The sequence below is a fragment of the Wyeomyia smithii genome, chromosome 3, assembly GCF_029784165.1.
Source record: "Wyeomyia smithii strain HCP4-BCI-WySm-NY-G18 chromosome 3, ASM2978416v1, whole genome shotgun sequence".
Taxonomy (NCBI): Eukaryota; Metazoa; Arthropoda; class Insecta; order Diptera; family Culicidae; genus Wyeomyia; species Wyeomyia smithii.
The window spans coordinates 254,280,918-254,297,619 of record NC_073696.1 but is presented as its reverse complement, the minus strand read 5'-3'; the positions used below and the strand labels follow the sequence as shown (position 1 = coordinate 254,297,619).

At 39.8% G+C, this 16,702-nt stretch overlaps 2 protein-coding genes across 2 annotated transcripts in view; one reads left to right on the top strand and one right to left on the bottom strand.

Annotated features, from left to right (window-relative positions):
• The window catches only part of LOC129729790 (adenylate cyclase type 6), a 358,700-nt gene that overhangs the window by 298,499 nt on the left and 43,499 nt on the right, over positions 1–16,702 (bottom strand). The window lies entirely within an intron of this gene.
• Positions 1,563–3,738, top strand: LOC129729793 (uncharacterized). The gene is made up of 3 exons (XM_055688617.1): positions 1,563–1,835; positions 1,899–2,706; positions 2,766–3,738. The coding sequence occupies exons 2-3, from the start codon at positions 1,996–1,998 to the stop codon at positions 3,513–3,515; spliced, it is 1,461 nt and encodes a 486-aa protein (XP_055544592.1). The 5' UTR covers positions 1,563–1,835; positions 1,899–1,995; the 3' UTR covers positions 3,516–3,738.

The window sequence follows — 16,702 nt, the reverse complement described above, 5'->3', positions numbered from 1 at the left end:
GGAACTCAGCACGCCGTTTACCAAAACGAACCATGCTGTAAACCTTGCCCTCTTCTCCAACATCCCTGTGATTTCTCGTGGAAGTGCAGAGGTGTTCTTGGCTTCCAATAAAGCGGGTATCACGTCAACATGTTCCCATACACACTCCTTCATTGACCTGCATTCGGATGCGGCCGGCGCTGGTATTGCCCAATATAAAGATTAGGGTCATCAGTTTTTACACATTGAAGATGCATGTTAGTCCCAAGCATCATCTGTTGGTTCTCTGTGTAACTACAGCTGATCTGGCAATAACGGAGTAGCAACCGCGGGCGGTCAATCATGATCATGCTCATGCTCTCATATTCTCTATAAATGTACAGTTGGCTCCTAAAATATATTGATACATGATGTTTGTAGGAAATTTTCCTGCGAAAAACTCTTCTGAAGACCATAAGGTGCTACGATACTTGTAGAAAAAGTTATTCATCCCAAACTAACTGAATTTCTGACGAACGGCTTACCATTGAATTTTTCCAGCAACACTGCTACAGCCTGCTGTGCTATTGCAAACTTGCTTAAGAATGAAAAATAATTTCGCGTGGAATTAAGCTTGAAAGTGTAATTTTTGCTCACAGTATTTTCGGCGAAGCCTCCCAGATAAATTTTACGCGATATTATTTCTTATCATATGGTTGAATTTGCAACAGCAGCATGCTGCAGCAGTATTGCTAGAAAAATTCAATGGTGAGCCGTTCGTCAGATATTCAATCAGTTTGAGGGAAACAACTTTTTCTACAAGCATCGTAGCGCCTTTCGGTCTTCAGAATAGTTTTTCCCAGGAAAATTTCCTACAAATATCATGTATCGAAATATTTTTAGGATTCAACTGGACATCTTTAGAAAATAAGTTTGCAAAGTGGATTTTCCCATGTAAAATCGTATGGAAACTTTAAAAATCGGGCGCAAATATATAGTTTCATCGATCGATCTGAAAATTTACCCAGTTGTTGTGGGACCAATAAGGAACACGAAAAGTGCATGGGAGCGAAAAAATAACACCATCGCTTTTTTACCATATAACCGTGTCCCATTCTAACATACATCCGCATATATGCGATGCGAACATTCAATGCACCATCATAAATGATGAATGCGGTCTTCTGCCGGATCAGCATAAATGTAACCATTATAACGAATAACAAACCAGTCGTCAGATGCGATCGCATCGTTCGGAGCGTATAGTTCAATTCAAAACTGATGACCTCCCGGGTACAATTAACTTCGTCTAGGTAAACATGGATAAAGCCCAGAATACCAGAAGTTTGGGGTAACGTAAGGATTGATCCCGCTTATATGTAAAAAAAAATGCAAAGGTCTACATTAGACGGCACGAAAGTGCTTTTATATATCAGGTAAAATAGTTATGATTTGTTAAAAATTTATATCGTTCTTCGATTTTCGAATGACGAATAAAAATCGCTCTAACTCGCGCGCTTTCGAGCAGCTTCTATCATGACTCAAAAACCGAAGAAGGACGATAATTTTTTTTCAAAAATCACGTTTTGCTAAGAAAACGCTCAAATAATTACGTTGTTTATCTTGAAAGGAATACGAATATCGATTTCAGAGAAGGTCAAATATTTTATATTAACCTTGACTAACTAAATTCAAAACTGCATCGCAGTAGGCTGAGAATCACCGCTTTGTTCCAACCGTTCCAATTGCCTAGTGTCTCTAGAAAAACAAATCAAAACAGAAGTACGTGTAAAAATGGGCATTCGTTATTTGGAAACCTTTATCGGAGATGAAGTACCAAACGGGTATTTTTGGACTAACATAAAAAATTAAGGAAGGTGAGATTTTACATGTTTTATTACGTAAGAAATTTCTTACAAGTTCATGTTTTTTTTTTGCAGAGAATACAGCAGCCAAAACCTAGACTCGGAACCAATACTGGTTCTGGACACTTCATCGTTTTTATTGGCGTTTTGCCAAATTGATGTCAGTGGACAAATGTGCGGCGGGAGATTCAACCGTGCTTTTTCTATCATGAGCCGTTTCTTCGCTGAATTATATAGAATGAAATTTAAGTTAATATTTTTTATCCGTGATAGATCTTTGAATTTTAAATATAATATTTTCTACAAGTGTTTCACCGATATGACTGACACTGTGGATGAAGGTTTAGATTTGCAAACACTTGTCAATTATTCAACATGTCCGCGTAACTACGACTATGTGATTAAGCAGCTAGGGAAAATGTATGGTACAGTCATCATAACTGTTGATGCAGACTTCTCAGTACAGGAATTGGTTGCATATGCCAATTCAGTCGAAGCGTTTGCTATTATGAGCAACACCACATCGTTTCTTTTATATGAAGGAAATTGGCGCCTTTGGTCATCTAAAGATATCGACATGGAAAATTTAATATGTAAAGAATACAACCGGAAGGCATTGATGCAGACCCTCGGACTTTCTTATCGACAGATGGCTTTTTTCTCAACTATCTCTGGATGTTACAAGCTTTTACCATATGAAGAAATTAAAAGATTTCGTTCACAACTTGGAATTCTTGGCATGGCTAACTTTGTTCGGGAACACTACAGCGCCTTGAATAAACCTCGAGAACTGCAGGCAATTGTGTCGATTATATATTATCGATCACATGTGAATCGACAAATGGTAGAAACTTTTCGTCGTTCTTTAATGTACCATACAACAGTACGAATTTCTTAATATGTATAACATTCAACGATTCTCAATCAAGTTTGTAATTTAAGGAAAGCATCCCAAACCGGAACCCAACTAAGGATCATGTCATAGACACGCTCTTGGCTTTGGATCATTCATTGCCGTATAAAATATGGACGAGACAGAATTGCAACATAATCACATATTTTATAGATATGCGGCTACCCGAGTTAGGAAAACAGTTTCCACAATTAATAATTCCCATTTTCCAACGCCTAGCCGGAATAGTACTGTTTCACAAACGCAACCAACGACAAATCTATGACGGAAGGGACGTTATTCTTGTCATTAAAATCGATCACTTAGCAGAACATCAAGAGAAAACTGTTACAGCGCAGTTTCCTGAAGACATTACTCCACCACCGTTATTGGATCTTTACTCCAGTGATCCGATACTTTGTGTCAATCTCTACAGTACAAAGCTACAACTGTACTGTTGGGTCGTATCCAACGGGCTAGAGCACGGTGTACTGGAAACGATTCCGGAGCGACTCCGCGTAACGGTTAGCACCATTTTTTTCCTAATGGAAAATCACATTCTCAAACTGTTCGAAGCCGACCTCTTACTGCAAGTAGCCTTCGATGTGATGCATGAAACGTTCGACCACGAAACGATTAAATACCCCAGCCGTTTGGATAGCCGGGCCTTCCACGTGGTTTTCGTTTACCAAGAGTTTTACAACCACTTTTCGGAAGCAGTTAAATTGGTCGGTCTTGCCGGGAAGGATTTTCGCAACTATCCGCCACCGATATGCAGAGTGGAAGGAACGAGGAGGTAATTTGCAGCATATCAAATCATGGAGAATTTATGCAGACGTTGGCGAGTGATCTTTTCGAACATATTATTTACCTATCTAACTAACTTAAAGTTGCATTGCAACATCAACAGCAGGTTTTATACAGAGAAATGTGCCGATTCTTTTGTAGTTTGGCACCTAAAAGTTCATTTTGCAATTGTTAGTTGCACTATTTATGAAAGGCTAAAAGCGCGAAATGACTAAGTAAGAGAAAAAAATACTTATATTGTACCTGCTATCTGCCTTCAGCAATCTGCTGTTACGTTTAAATATAAACTTGTTTCAACAATGATTTGCTTGTTTAGATTGCAATCTTGTTTATGAGAACAAACTGTATTCCCAAAGCACAAGGGTTAAAGTTGTAGAAGCTCAAGTAAGGAATCCGTTTATAATCGTGAAAACAGTATATGTAACCGAAAGTTTTTTACTCTATCGGAAGGTGCTCCATTAGTCAATTTTTTTCTCGTTTAGGCACGCTTCTGAGTACCTGGTTCTGATATTTTTCATTCATTTATCAGAAAAACAGCGAAACCGAACATTCTTGTTAACTTCCATTCAATTCCTCTTTGATGTAGCAGCGCAAATCAAATGTATGTCCCAGTTTAGCGCATATTAAGCATATTAAGGCGACGTTGATAATATGATTACAACAGAATCAGATTGCATGTGAGCCTGCCGATGGAACTATGCGAAGCGAGCAGAGGGATCAAAGAAAAAATTCACGAAGTAAAATATTTGATTTTCTGCCAGCTTCGAGTTGACTCATACAAGCAGCTAAGAACGTTGTAGAAGGCACGCAAGAACGCACATCTGAAGCTGGTTACTTTAAACGAATCCACTCAAGACAACTCTTTGTGGCAACGACGACTGAACCTCGTTTGTGCTCTCTTTAACCCTCGACAGTGCGTCTCCACCATGAGCTGCATGAAGCAGTCGCTCGGTCAACAAACCCTGCAACTGCTTTGCTGCCGAACGTTGCACACCAGAACAGAAACAATCAAATCAATATATTTTCCGCTCGGAAGGGTGCTCGACAGTAGCTCCGCATGTACTTGAACGCCACCCACTTTGTCGCTCTCGAGTTCGACATCGTTCAGACAAGTGAACTGTTCAACATTACCGCGCTCCGAACATTCGGTATGTCACCGAGGAGTTTCCTTCTGTTGAATGCCGCGCTTTCGCACAACAAAAATTCCGATGCCCCCGGGACTGAAGACAATGAATGTTAGGGAAGACCAGGTGGTCCTCCGCCAAGTCTGTGAAATCGATGACTGCTGTTGGCCATTATAGCAATCATGGGACAGTTTATTTTGGTATCGATCCCAGCTTAGCCATTTACGAAAAATGAGTATAATTTATTTAATGAATGGTTATAGCATTATTTATTTTATTATCGTAGTTAGATACCATAGCCGTCTACAAGGGTTTTGATCGAGTCAGTTCAAAAATTTAATTGGACATCATGATAATTTATAAGAATTTTCGACAGAACTGATACCGCATTATTTTAACTTTTACCTGTAAGCGCTGTTGCAAATTTTGCAATGCTGGATGAACCACAGAACCCACCCCCGTGCGCACGATTCTGTGTAATACCTACAACGGTTTCTCGGAAAAACTACCCCTGCCAGCGGCGAGAGTTTCTCAGCGAATGTGTGTAATTACATCAGATGAAGTGTACACATTTAATTATTACGCGGGGTTGACGTTCATTCGGGTCACGCGTTTCGCACAAAAGGAAACAGCGTTATTCAGAGCGCCCCCCCTGCGCGTATTTTAACATCATGCGATTATCCGGCTAAAAGGCACTTCTCGTTATTGATGATGCACTTCGAGTTTCGTTTAATCACGGGCACACATTTACCCGCCTCATTATATGATCAATCGAAGACTCCTCCGCAGTCGTGGCGCCGAGGGCGCCTGCTTGCAAAGTTGCATGACTGTTTTTTTTTTTTTGGTTTGGGATTTTTGTCAACAATGCTTCTTTACCTAGTTCAAGAAAAACCTTAAGTGGTAATAAATGAACAGGTACACCCTAAGCAACGAGGCAAATGATGCGTGGAGGCTTATATTCTTGCCGATGGGAAATAAAAATTGTAATGAATGCAATGAATGCCTTCTCGAGGTTGTAAAACAGCCAGTAATAATAAAGGCATTCATTGTTTTCGCTCCTCAATATTCTCTCAGTCTGTCATCAATTTTTCATACTTCGTCGCGTTTAATGAGCAGAAGGCTGGGAAGTGTCAATCCACGGTCAATCGGGACGCATTCATCTAATGCTGTTCCTAATCGATGGATAATGTTCAAATGATTACTTTAACAGCAGATATTAATCATAACCAAAATAGTACGAAAATTAAAGTTTCAACAAATCCGATTCTGTACAACATTCGAAACCGTCTCGTAACTGTTTACCCATCAGAGCTAATTGCGGAGCCGCACCGCCGAATCGAATGCCCGATCAAATTCCAATTAGGCACCCACAGCAGTCCGAAAGGGAGGGTTACAATAATTCGGTGGCAGAAGTCGGGAGAGAATCAACCGGTAAAATTGATTAGGTTGAAAGCGTTATTTCGTAAAGGTTAAATTACCAACACAGCCAGAAGGGCTTTGATGTTGCTTCTTTTATTTTCGCCACCACTCCAAATTCATGTGAATTTTTTCCCTTCTTTTAAATTCGATTCGTGTTGAGTGGAAAATGTTTTATTTTGACTACCCAGGGCAAAATCAAAAAGTGTTTACTGTGTGGAAATGGAACCGACAGCCGAATTTTTCCACAAGTTTATCTTTCATGTGGGGATGTGTTGTTCACTGTCATGAGACTTTTTTTTTTGGTTATGTTTTTTTTACTAAGTGCTATTCGAAGTGCTGATGGGCACTCCAAAAGTTTTGAGTGTGATTCAGCGCCACTGGCAGGGTTTTTGTTTTTTATCAATAAACTATCAAAACACTTGAATCATCCTGTCGAAAAAAAACGTGTAATGGTTTAATTATTTGCTATTATTGATTCAAAATTTATATTGTGTGTTATGCCACAAACGGTGACATGTACACACTAATACATATACTTTGAATTTTATTATATCAATAGAATTTAATTGCTTTCACGGTTAAATGAAGATAATCGTAGGAACATTTTAATCCTGCTTGACAACAAAATACTACAAGGTATACAGCCCTAGGGGTTGTATGAAATGGTGACGTAGGACAAATATAATTATTGATTCTATCGATATTTATATTTGTCGGATCGATGTCCGACGGCCTTTTGGAATTCAATGCGGTTACTTCCTGTTTCAGGTAACCCATGGAAATCGATCTTATATTTCCCAATATGAAAACACTTTAAAACGAGTTAACGTCCACAAACTACCGATATCTGTCACCATTTGGGAATCCAAAATGGCTTCTTTAGTGTTCTGGAATGCTTAGTCAAATAAAGTAGAAAGCTCGCATGCTCTCCTTTCTCGGCACTGACCCCCAGCAAACGCCATTTTAAAATCCTATTCACCACATTCGGTTTCTGCAAAGCTATGTAAATCTAATAAATGTTCAAATACGCCCCAGTATTTATCTTAAGGTGAAACGGTATTGAAGCCACAAACGGCCGACTTCAAGCCACCACTTCGAATGTTCAGAAGCACAAGACTCGAATATAGATAATGCGATCACTGTAAAAACGCTGTATTATGTTTGCTTCACCGCAGCAAACATAAGATAGCGTTTTCACAAGTGTCACATAACCTGTTACCGAGTCTTGTGCTTCTGAAAATTCGAAGTTATGGATCAAAGTCGGCCATTTGTGGATTCAATACCTTTTTTCCTAAATCAGAAGTACAGAACAGGGCGATGGAGAAGCTGTGTATTTTATTAGATGGCTGATTTTGAATAGTAAGTACAGTGATGATTCGCTCGTTGGATGTTCGTTAGTTGGAGGTTCGTTAGTTGGGTGTTCGCTAGTTGGGCTGTCACCCAACTAAAAAGCACTCTAATGTCAGAATTCAACGTCATTCAAATGCATTTCAGGGGTCTGAAAAGTGAAAAGAATATTACTAAAATGAAATTATATTATTTATTGATGTAAAAAATTTGTAAACATGTTTAGTTATAACGCTTAATCCATTCAACACTAATAAGTTTGTTTCTCAGCGCTATTAACTGGACACTTCATGAAGATCATCTCTGGCATAATCAATCGCGTAATTTGAAAAGTACATGCTATAAATTTACAACATTTCGTGTGTAATTTAGAGGTTTACTGTTCGGTTGTATGTTCTTTCATTTCTTCAACGCCTTCACCGGAAATATCCAGCGTAGTGTTCCTCCGTTTTTTAGGCAAGAAGCAGAGTGATGTGCTTGAGCTTTATCATTTTGCTTCTCGTTGGAATTTTTGTATAAAAAAGTATTGACCAAATACATAAAATATTTACTACAGCAGCAAGACAGATGAGCAAAGTTTACTTTCTTTGACATAGTTTTACCGCAATGAAATTAGGAAATTTTCCAAAGCAGGAAGAAATTGAACAATCGGCGCTCCCCTGTGAAAAATTTGCCCAGTTGTCAGTTCATCCAACTAACGAACACGATTCGCACGAATCGTTTTGATTTACGCAGATGATGTGAAATTGTTTCTCCCTATCAATCATAATGACGACTGCCAAAGATTGCAGAGTGATTTAGAAATCTTCGGAAGATTCTGTGCTAGTTGCGGACTACATGTGAATGCGAACAAATGCTCAGTACTGACATTTACTAGGAAAGCTCACCCCGTATTGTACAATTATGCTTATACAGATAATGTTGCCTGCTAAGTCTGTTCGCGAAAATATTTCATCGGCGATTTTTTGAAAAACTTGGATTTTAATTTTGACGTAGGATATGTCTTACGGCAACATATACAGGGACTCAACTTCAATACAGGGATCCAATTTCAAAACCGAAAACATCGAGAGCGTCACGAAAACTGTCCAATTTCAAACGTTTTAAACTCAGTCAGTTTTCAACCGATTTTTGTCATTTTTGCAGCAATCTATTGGAAAATCATTTAAGCACCCGTCCAAATGCAGAAAATTGTAATTTGATTGTTCGAACTATTGTACTATTGAAAATTGTTGAACATTGTCGAAACGCAAATGTCGACTTTTGATTGGTCGCTTGCTGCCTTTCCCTAAAAAGTAGGAGGGTGGCATTCAAGACACGACCGCATGACGTTGGACCTCGGTATTCTTATATTCCATTAAAACAAATAATAGAGAGAATTGCAACTCTAGTATTTGCTGCAATTTTATCTAACAGTGCATTTCTGAACGCTGAGACGTTAAAACGTTATAAATAATAATATATACATACTAAAAGAATGGATATCTTTTATTTAATCGCTGTCATTTCATACATATTTGAATCAAACCTTCGTTCGTAGCTGCACTATTAAGACAATCATTTAATTGAGCGAATTGGTAAAATTTTCCTATCTAAGCAGAAAGCAAAATTAACGAAACTATCTGAAATTGGAGCCCAGAACGATTCAAACGAAAATTCTAAATTTAAAAATTGTTTGACATTAAATCGATAGAACTCATGCTAGGGTAGCTCCAGCCCAGCATATAACTTCATGTATTTAAAAAAAACACGTTTATTTCAATAACTTAATATATCAAGAGCTCAATTACACGTTTTTCGGTAGTTGTTATCAAGGTTTTGGCGAGTGACAGGAAAATATCTTAACTTCTTCAATTGTGATTTAGAGCATTTCTAATTGTTTTGTTATTTTTCACGATAGCGACAAGTTTCTTTCTCTGTGTGCGAGAAACAAAATCAAAACCGCGCACCGAGAAACAAAAACGAAAATTTAATGAATGCTCATTAAGATAACTTGCAACTCTTTTTATCAATAATTTATGATACTAAAAAGAACCTGTTTTGATCTAAATGAAATTTCTAGTAAATAAGTGTTCATTCATAGGCAGAAATTTTTGCTTGATCAATGAAGACTGGCTGAAGAAGTTAAAATCGCTGCTGTAAAATCAAATTCACAACCGTGTTCGTTAAGACGTTTTAATATTTTTAATGACAATAATAATCTTCGATAAACATCCGCTATAGTTATCCACACACATGCTATAACTAATTATACACACGGTTAAACTATTCATACACACGCTGTAGCTAGTTTTTTATACACACATGCTAAAGCTATCCATACACACGCTATTCCTATCCATACATCCGATAAAACTATCTATACACACGCATAAGCTATCCAACCATGTGCTATTACAATCCATACATACGCTATAACTAATCATTACACACGCAGCAGCTATCCACACACACGCTATAACTATCCGTACACACGCTGAAGATATACACGCAATAGCCAACACATGCTAATGTCTTACACACGCTATAGCTAGCCATACACACGCAACAGCGCCATCCCTACCATCGCAAATGTCATAGCAATTCAGATGCACATATGCTATATGTGCACACTGCACACACACTAAATGGCGGTAGCTTTCCTAGTGGCGGTGCTGGCTCGTGCAGTTTCTGGCTGTTTTCATCCAACGATATCTGAATTGGATTACCGCTGGTGGGGTCCAACTCAGATCGAAGGGGAACCGAACTAAATGAAGAAATGCAGCTGCCCACTACCTCCGCCGCTGCTGCCTGATACCACCGCTCTGGTTCTGCTGCAGCTCAGTTTCGCCACTGGAATCAGCCACCGCTGCTGATTATTCTGGACCGTTCTAGTGGCCTTTCACTTGTTAACTGATGACTGCTATGAGACGACGCAGGCTATTATATAGCCCAAAGCAAAAATCCATCCGCGAGCAAACAAGAAGCGAGCTTGTGATTGGTTGAATGTGCACGACTTTTAACACAACTTTTAACTAGTTTAGTATCGAAAACATATTTAAATTATTATATGACAATCTTGCGCAATATTTCCCCTATCAATCAAGCCATTGGTGTTTAGAATCTGTTCAGTGGTAATGATAAAAGAAGCATTTTAAAACGGTGTTGAAACACCTGTTGCAGCTACCGAAAGCGAGCTCGTTATTGGTTGAAAGCTGCGAGACTGTTTACAAAGTCAGATCGGTTGTATCCGTTAGTGTCGACTGTGCTTGTGAAGAGAGGTGGTGATTGGTTGCTCGGTATGATTTAGACAATCGATGTGATTTATCAATTTTTCAATAGTGTATCTCGAACAATAGGTTATTTTTGTTACATAAATTCAACCGTAAAAGAATTTCTGATCGGTTGATGCCAAAACCTCGAAATTCTGAAAAGAAATGACTGATATATAAGCGCTCAAAACCTGACCACTTTTCCCTGGTTTTCCCTGGTTGAATTACTAGATTTTCAAATTCAGGAGCCTAACTTCGATATAGACGTTAGTCCAACGTCAAAAGGACGACAGAATGGAGTACCTAGTTAGCCGCAAATGCACTCTTTGGGCTATATAACAGACTGTTTCTCCTCAAGAAAATCAGTTTACTAGCAGTAGTCAGCTGCAGCGGACATCAACACCGATGGCAGTAGGCGAAGGCAGGGTGAATCAGTAGCGGGAAACAGCAGCGGTGGTAGTGATTAGCAGCAGTTCCTACCTCTTTCAGTTCGGCTTCCCTTTGATCTGAGTTGGAGCAGCGGTAATCCAATTCAAATATCGTTGGGTAAATACAATCCGAAATTGAAATAGACTCACACCGCCAGGAGGTGGCGAGCGTGCGTAGCTTGCTATCATGCGTGCGTGGCTTGATATATAGTGTGTGTGGCTTGCTATATAGCGTGTGTGGCTGGCGTGTGTTGCTTGCTATATAGCGTGTGTAGCTAGCGTGCGTGGCTTGTTATATAGCGTGTGTGACTAGAGCGCGGGGTTTGCTATATAGCGTGTGCATGTCTAGCGTGCCTGTGCCTGTGTCGATAGCGTGTGTGGCTTGCTATCTAGGGTATAGGCTATACAGGGTATTCCCAAACCGATTCCAATACATACATTGACATAAGACAGGCTGTCGTATTCTACGTTAACTCTGCGGTCGTGTCTCAAAAACAACCTCTTCAACTTTTTTTAGCGAAAATCTACAAAAAAAAATCCCTCCAACTTCACTAATGTCAGTCATATTAACATAGTCAGCAACCAGTGCATTTGAGGGTAGTGCAGTTTAATTTCAAAAATCTAACAATTAAGTCAGTCATTTTACCACAGACAAACAGACGTACCACTCCATACAAAATTCTAAAAAAACTGTGGTTCCGATTATTTTGTACGACACGTACTGGACATATTCCGCAAATGATAAACTTTCAGCCTTTCTGCTGTTTCTGGCAGCACGGCACGCGGCTGTCTACTGAGTTCAAAGGTAAAAGGGCTGATGTGCACCATCGCTGCGGCGGGAATATTCCGCGTAATTGAAACTCATTTGAATTGACCGTTATTTATCCATGAACATAAATTTCAAGGTACCTCTGTTTGTCTGTGATTTAACCATAGGAAATCAAAGCAACCAATGCATTTGAGGATAGTGCAATGTCAATTCATTTCGTAAATTTTACGAATAAACCATGAAGCTAGACCACGAGAAGTGTAGGAATTTGGTTTGCGCCTTGTGCTTCAAAAAAACTAAATCTACGAAGAGAATAGGCGAGCAGTGGAAAAAAATGCTCTTTTCTCACTTTCTGCCTATGTATAACGAAAATGATAAAAAGTATCCTAGAGTTTTGTGCGGAAGTTGTTATCTGGGGGTGTACTGAAAGTCCAAAGTTAAGTCGAATGTGATCTAATTATTGTCAAATTACTTATTGCTGACGCACCTTTTCGAACAAGGTCTGAAGCATCGAGATATGCACGTCCACGACTCCGATAAAGATACCTAAATATGAATAACTTTGAATTTTTCAAAGGAAAATCGTTTTTTAATGAATTTATTTACCTAATCCGACAAAGATTGAACATTAAGGAAATTTTCTCTACGAAAACATAAAGACAAACTGGTTTGCTGGATTCCCGTACGTTTTCCTGCATCCCACAAAAATTGTTACATCTTAATTTTTTTGCGTTGAACGTCTCTTAAATAAATAAATTCAATTTTTCAAAAAAATCGCCGATGAAATATTTTTTAACTTTCCGATCCTTGATACTTATCCAACATTTCTGCGAAAAAAAATTAGAGCTACTTGAAAATTCGATAACAATCGAAATTTATATTCATGGATCAAAATAACGGTCAATTAAAATGAGTTTTAATTACACGGAATATTCCCACCGCAGCGGTGGTGCACATCAGCCCTTTCACCTTTGAACTCAGTAGATAGTCGCGTACCGTGCTGCCAGAAACAGCCGAAAGGCTGAAAGTTTATCATTTGCAAAATATGTCCAGTACGTGTCGCACAAAATAATCGGAACCACATTTTTTAGAATTTTGTATGGAGTGGTACGTCTGTTTGTCTGTGGTAAAATGACTGACTTAATTGTTAGATTTTTGAAATTAAATGACACTGCACCACCCTCAAATGCACTGGTTGCTGACTATGTTAATATGACTGACATTAGTGAAGTTAGAGGAACTTTTTTTGCAGATTTGCGCTAAAAAAATTAAAATCCAAATTTTTCAAAAAATCGCCGATGATTCTTATCCAGTTGGCAACATTTTTGCGAAAAAAATCAGAGGTACATGAAAATTCGATAAGAATCGAAATTTTGACACCGTGATCCGTGAGGTGACGCCTACAGGATCGTAATGGCTAAGACTAGAGGAGGGTCGACCCCGCCCGAACAATCACCATCGATGCTAGCGCGGATCGTTGAAAGACTATGTCAACGCTACGATCCATGTCCCTGGCCTCCGGTTGTCGTGCAGAAGTTGAATAAACGGCAAGGGTTATGAACGGGGGACTCTTTGATATCGCAAAATTGTTGAAGGTGAGCAAGACGCCGGGAATCCCGAGCCTGGCCACTAAAGCGGCCATAAAGGTAGCCCCCGGGTTGTTCAGGGCCGTCATGCAGAAATGCTCAGACGACTGCCTCTTCCCGGATAAATGGAAACGACAGAGACTGGTCCTGCTGCCGAAGGTCGGGAAACCACCAGGTGACCCATTGGCGAATAGACTAATCTGTCTACTAGACACGGCGGTCGAGCTGGAAACTGTACTTTCAATAAAAATCGTAGACTGGATGCGCTCTATGAAGCTGGAGCTAGTGCACCACAAGACCGAAAATTGGAACAGGAGGTGAAAATTAGTGCTGGTGAATGCACTATAGCCTCAAAGCGGTCTTTGAAGCTCCTAAGAGTGATGGTCGACGACATGCTCACTTTTGGGGGCCACGTTGACTATGCCTGCAAGAGAGCTTTAACGGCCATTGCGGTATTACCACGTATGATGAATAATAGCTCAGCGGTACACGGCAGCAAGCGCAAATTGCTTGCAAGCGTGACTATATCCATACTCAGGTCTGGAACACCAGTCTAGTCTAAGGTAATGTAATGCCTGTTACAGGAGTGAAGAGAAAAGCACCAATAGGCTTAGGGAATAGTGCTCATAAGCATCATCGTCAAAGAAGACGCGAAGTGCCTCGATGGACGTGACTTAAGGGGTATACGAAACACCGAACGATCATTCTCGATGGTCTCGAAGTGGCAGAGGGATAGGCACATAGACTCATAGGGGCGGTTGCCGGATGGGTCGCGAGGCGATATGGAAAATTCAACTTCGATCTGACCCACATCCTGTCAGGCCATGGTTGCCTCAGACAGGGTCTGTATAAGTTAGGCTATGCAGATTCGCCGTGGTGCCCCGAGATGCGGAGAAATCCGCAGAACACATGTTTTTATATGCCCTCGTTTCGCGTAAGCGAGAAGCGATATTATGGCAGTGTGTGGACCGGTCACCACCCTGAATGAATGAACCACCCTATACGCTCGGCCGTTTTTACTCTAAACTGGGTAAATTTTGACTCAATTTCGTTAAAAGTGGATCTACCCTAAACAGAGTAACCATGTAGTTACTCATTTTTGAGTAGCATGGATAAATGTCAAAAACTGAGTACTACTTACTCATTTAAAAAAAGCATGAATTAGCCAAACTGAGTAACTGTTACTCAGTTTTGTAAATTTGACTATGTTACAAAATCAATGTAACAAAAACAGAAGTTATTCTAACAAGCGGACGTGTCCGATGTTTTTATGCACTCATTCTTCGCGTTTCGTTCCCTCACTACTGCAGCACACACTTATTTAACTTGTGGCTCATATATCAAAGAGCGGATTACTATTTTATTGTAAACTACTCGTTGCAGTACTTTCAAAACTTAATCCATGTACGAATAAGCGAAACAAACAGGGAACTGTTAAATGCCTAGCTTTTGTTTACAGCAAACTGATATAAAATGAACGGTTACCCAAAAGTGAGCAAAACAAAAAAAATACGAAAACTGGGTGAAAGTTACTCAGTTTCGTTAATCAATATTGCTCATTTTTTGACATTTTGAATCAAAATACGAAAGTGAGTACTTTCTAACCAATTTAGAGTAAAATTGAACGAGCGTGTAGTAGAATGTGCGCTGGCGAAGCCATCTGGAGAGCGGTCAGCTCAAAGCATTAATCGACGCGATGACCATCGAAGTGTCGGAGTAAGCTTACTTCTGAAAAGAAGGTGCATCAAGTACAAAAACCGGTTCCCTGAAGTAATACCTTACAGTAGTTCCAGGGAATAAACAATACTAGGGTGGGAGACTGGGGGATTTAGTAAGTCGGGTCTAGCAAACTCAACACCACTCCCTAAGTTGTCGTCTCTGGTGTTTGACAGCAAATGTAGGATACCTTGAAAAGAAAAAAAACACAACACTAAGGGCGGAGCCGAAATTCTTGATTTGTAACTAACACGCACTCGGTGCTTGATGCGCGTCTTAAAATCGGCACGCAACGAATGAAAAACAGCACCACACGTCGAAAACCTCTCTTTTAGGCCTTTTTACGGTTTATGTGGTGCGTCCGATGTGGCTCTGATTTTTGTTTGCTATATTACACGTTGTACATAAAAATTGTGACAGTCGCAGTGTAAGCGCTTACGACGTATTCGGATAACTAAAGGGTGATTTTTTCAGAATTTGGTTTTTCTTTAAAAAAAAATAACAAAAGAATTACAAAAGTGTATGAAATCTTTATTTGAGCCGATAAAATGGCTTATGCCATGTACTTTCAGATAATTTCATTCAAATGTTGGCCACGGCTACGTTTTAAATGGTCCATACGAAAAGTCCAATTTTGGGACACTTTCGAGCATTTCAGCTGGTATCTCGCGAATAACGCGTGTAATGTTGTCTTCCAAGGCTGGAATTGTTGTTGGCTTATCCGCATAGACGAGAGACTTAACGTAGCCCCACAAAAAAATAATCTAACGGTGTTAAATCGCATGATCTAGGCGGCCAATTCACCGGTCCATTTCGTGAGATGAATTGCTCACTGAACTCATTCCGCAATATGTCCATTGATTCGCGCGATGTGTGGCATATTTCTCCATCTTGCTGAAACCACATGTCAACAAAACCTAGCTCTTCCATTTCCGGCAAAAGAAAAAGCAGAAATCATCGCGCAATAGCGAGCGCCATTGACCGTAACGTTGCGGTTTTGATCATCTTTGAAGAAGTACGGACCAATGATGCCTCCAGCGTATAAACCGCACCAAACCATGCATTTTTCTGGGTGCATTGGCGATTTTTGTATTGCCTCTGGTTGCTCTTCGATTCAAATGCGGCAATTTTGCTTATTAACATACCCATTTAACCAGAAATGAGCTTCGTCACTGAACACAATTTTTCGGTAAAAAAAGTGGATTTTCGGCAAGTTGTTCTAAGGCCCATTCACCAAAAATTCGACGCTGCGGCAAGTCGTTCGGCTTCAATTCTTGTACGAGCTGTATTTTGTAAGGCTTTACACCAAGATCCTTTCGTCAAATCTTCCTTCTTATTCGACTACATAGTCGAATAACACAAGCCCAATTGCTGCGAACGGCGTCGAATTGACATTTCCCGGTCTTCCACTACACTGGCTGGCAATATTTTCTTCGGTACGCACTCTATGTATACGTGTTGGTGGGTTTATGTCCAACAGAGTAAAACTGGTTTGAAATTTCGTCACAATAGCTCGGAAAGCTTGTTCAGTAGATCGATT

What these genes read in the sequence shown, in the direction of transcription:
- LOC129729793 (XM_055688617.1), top strand. Translation starts at nt 1,996, where the DNA reads ATGTGCGGCGGGAGATTCAACCGTGCTTTTTCTATCATGAGCCGTTTC. An exon ending in CTTTAATGTACCATACAACA is followed by an intron (nt 2,707 to 2,765) that starts GTACGAATTTCT and finishes TTGTAATTTAAG; the next exon opens with GAAAGCATCCCAAACCGGAA.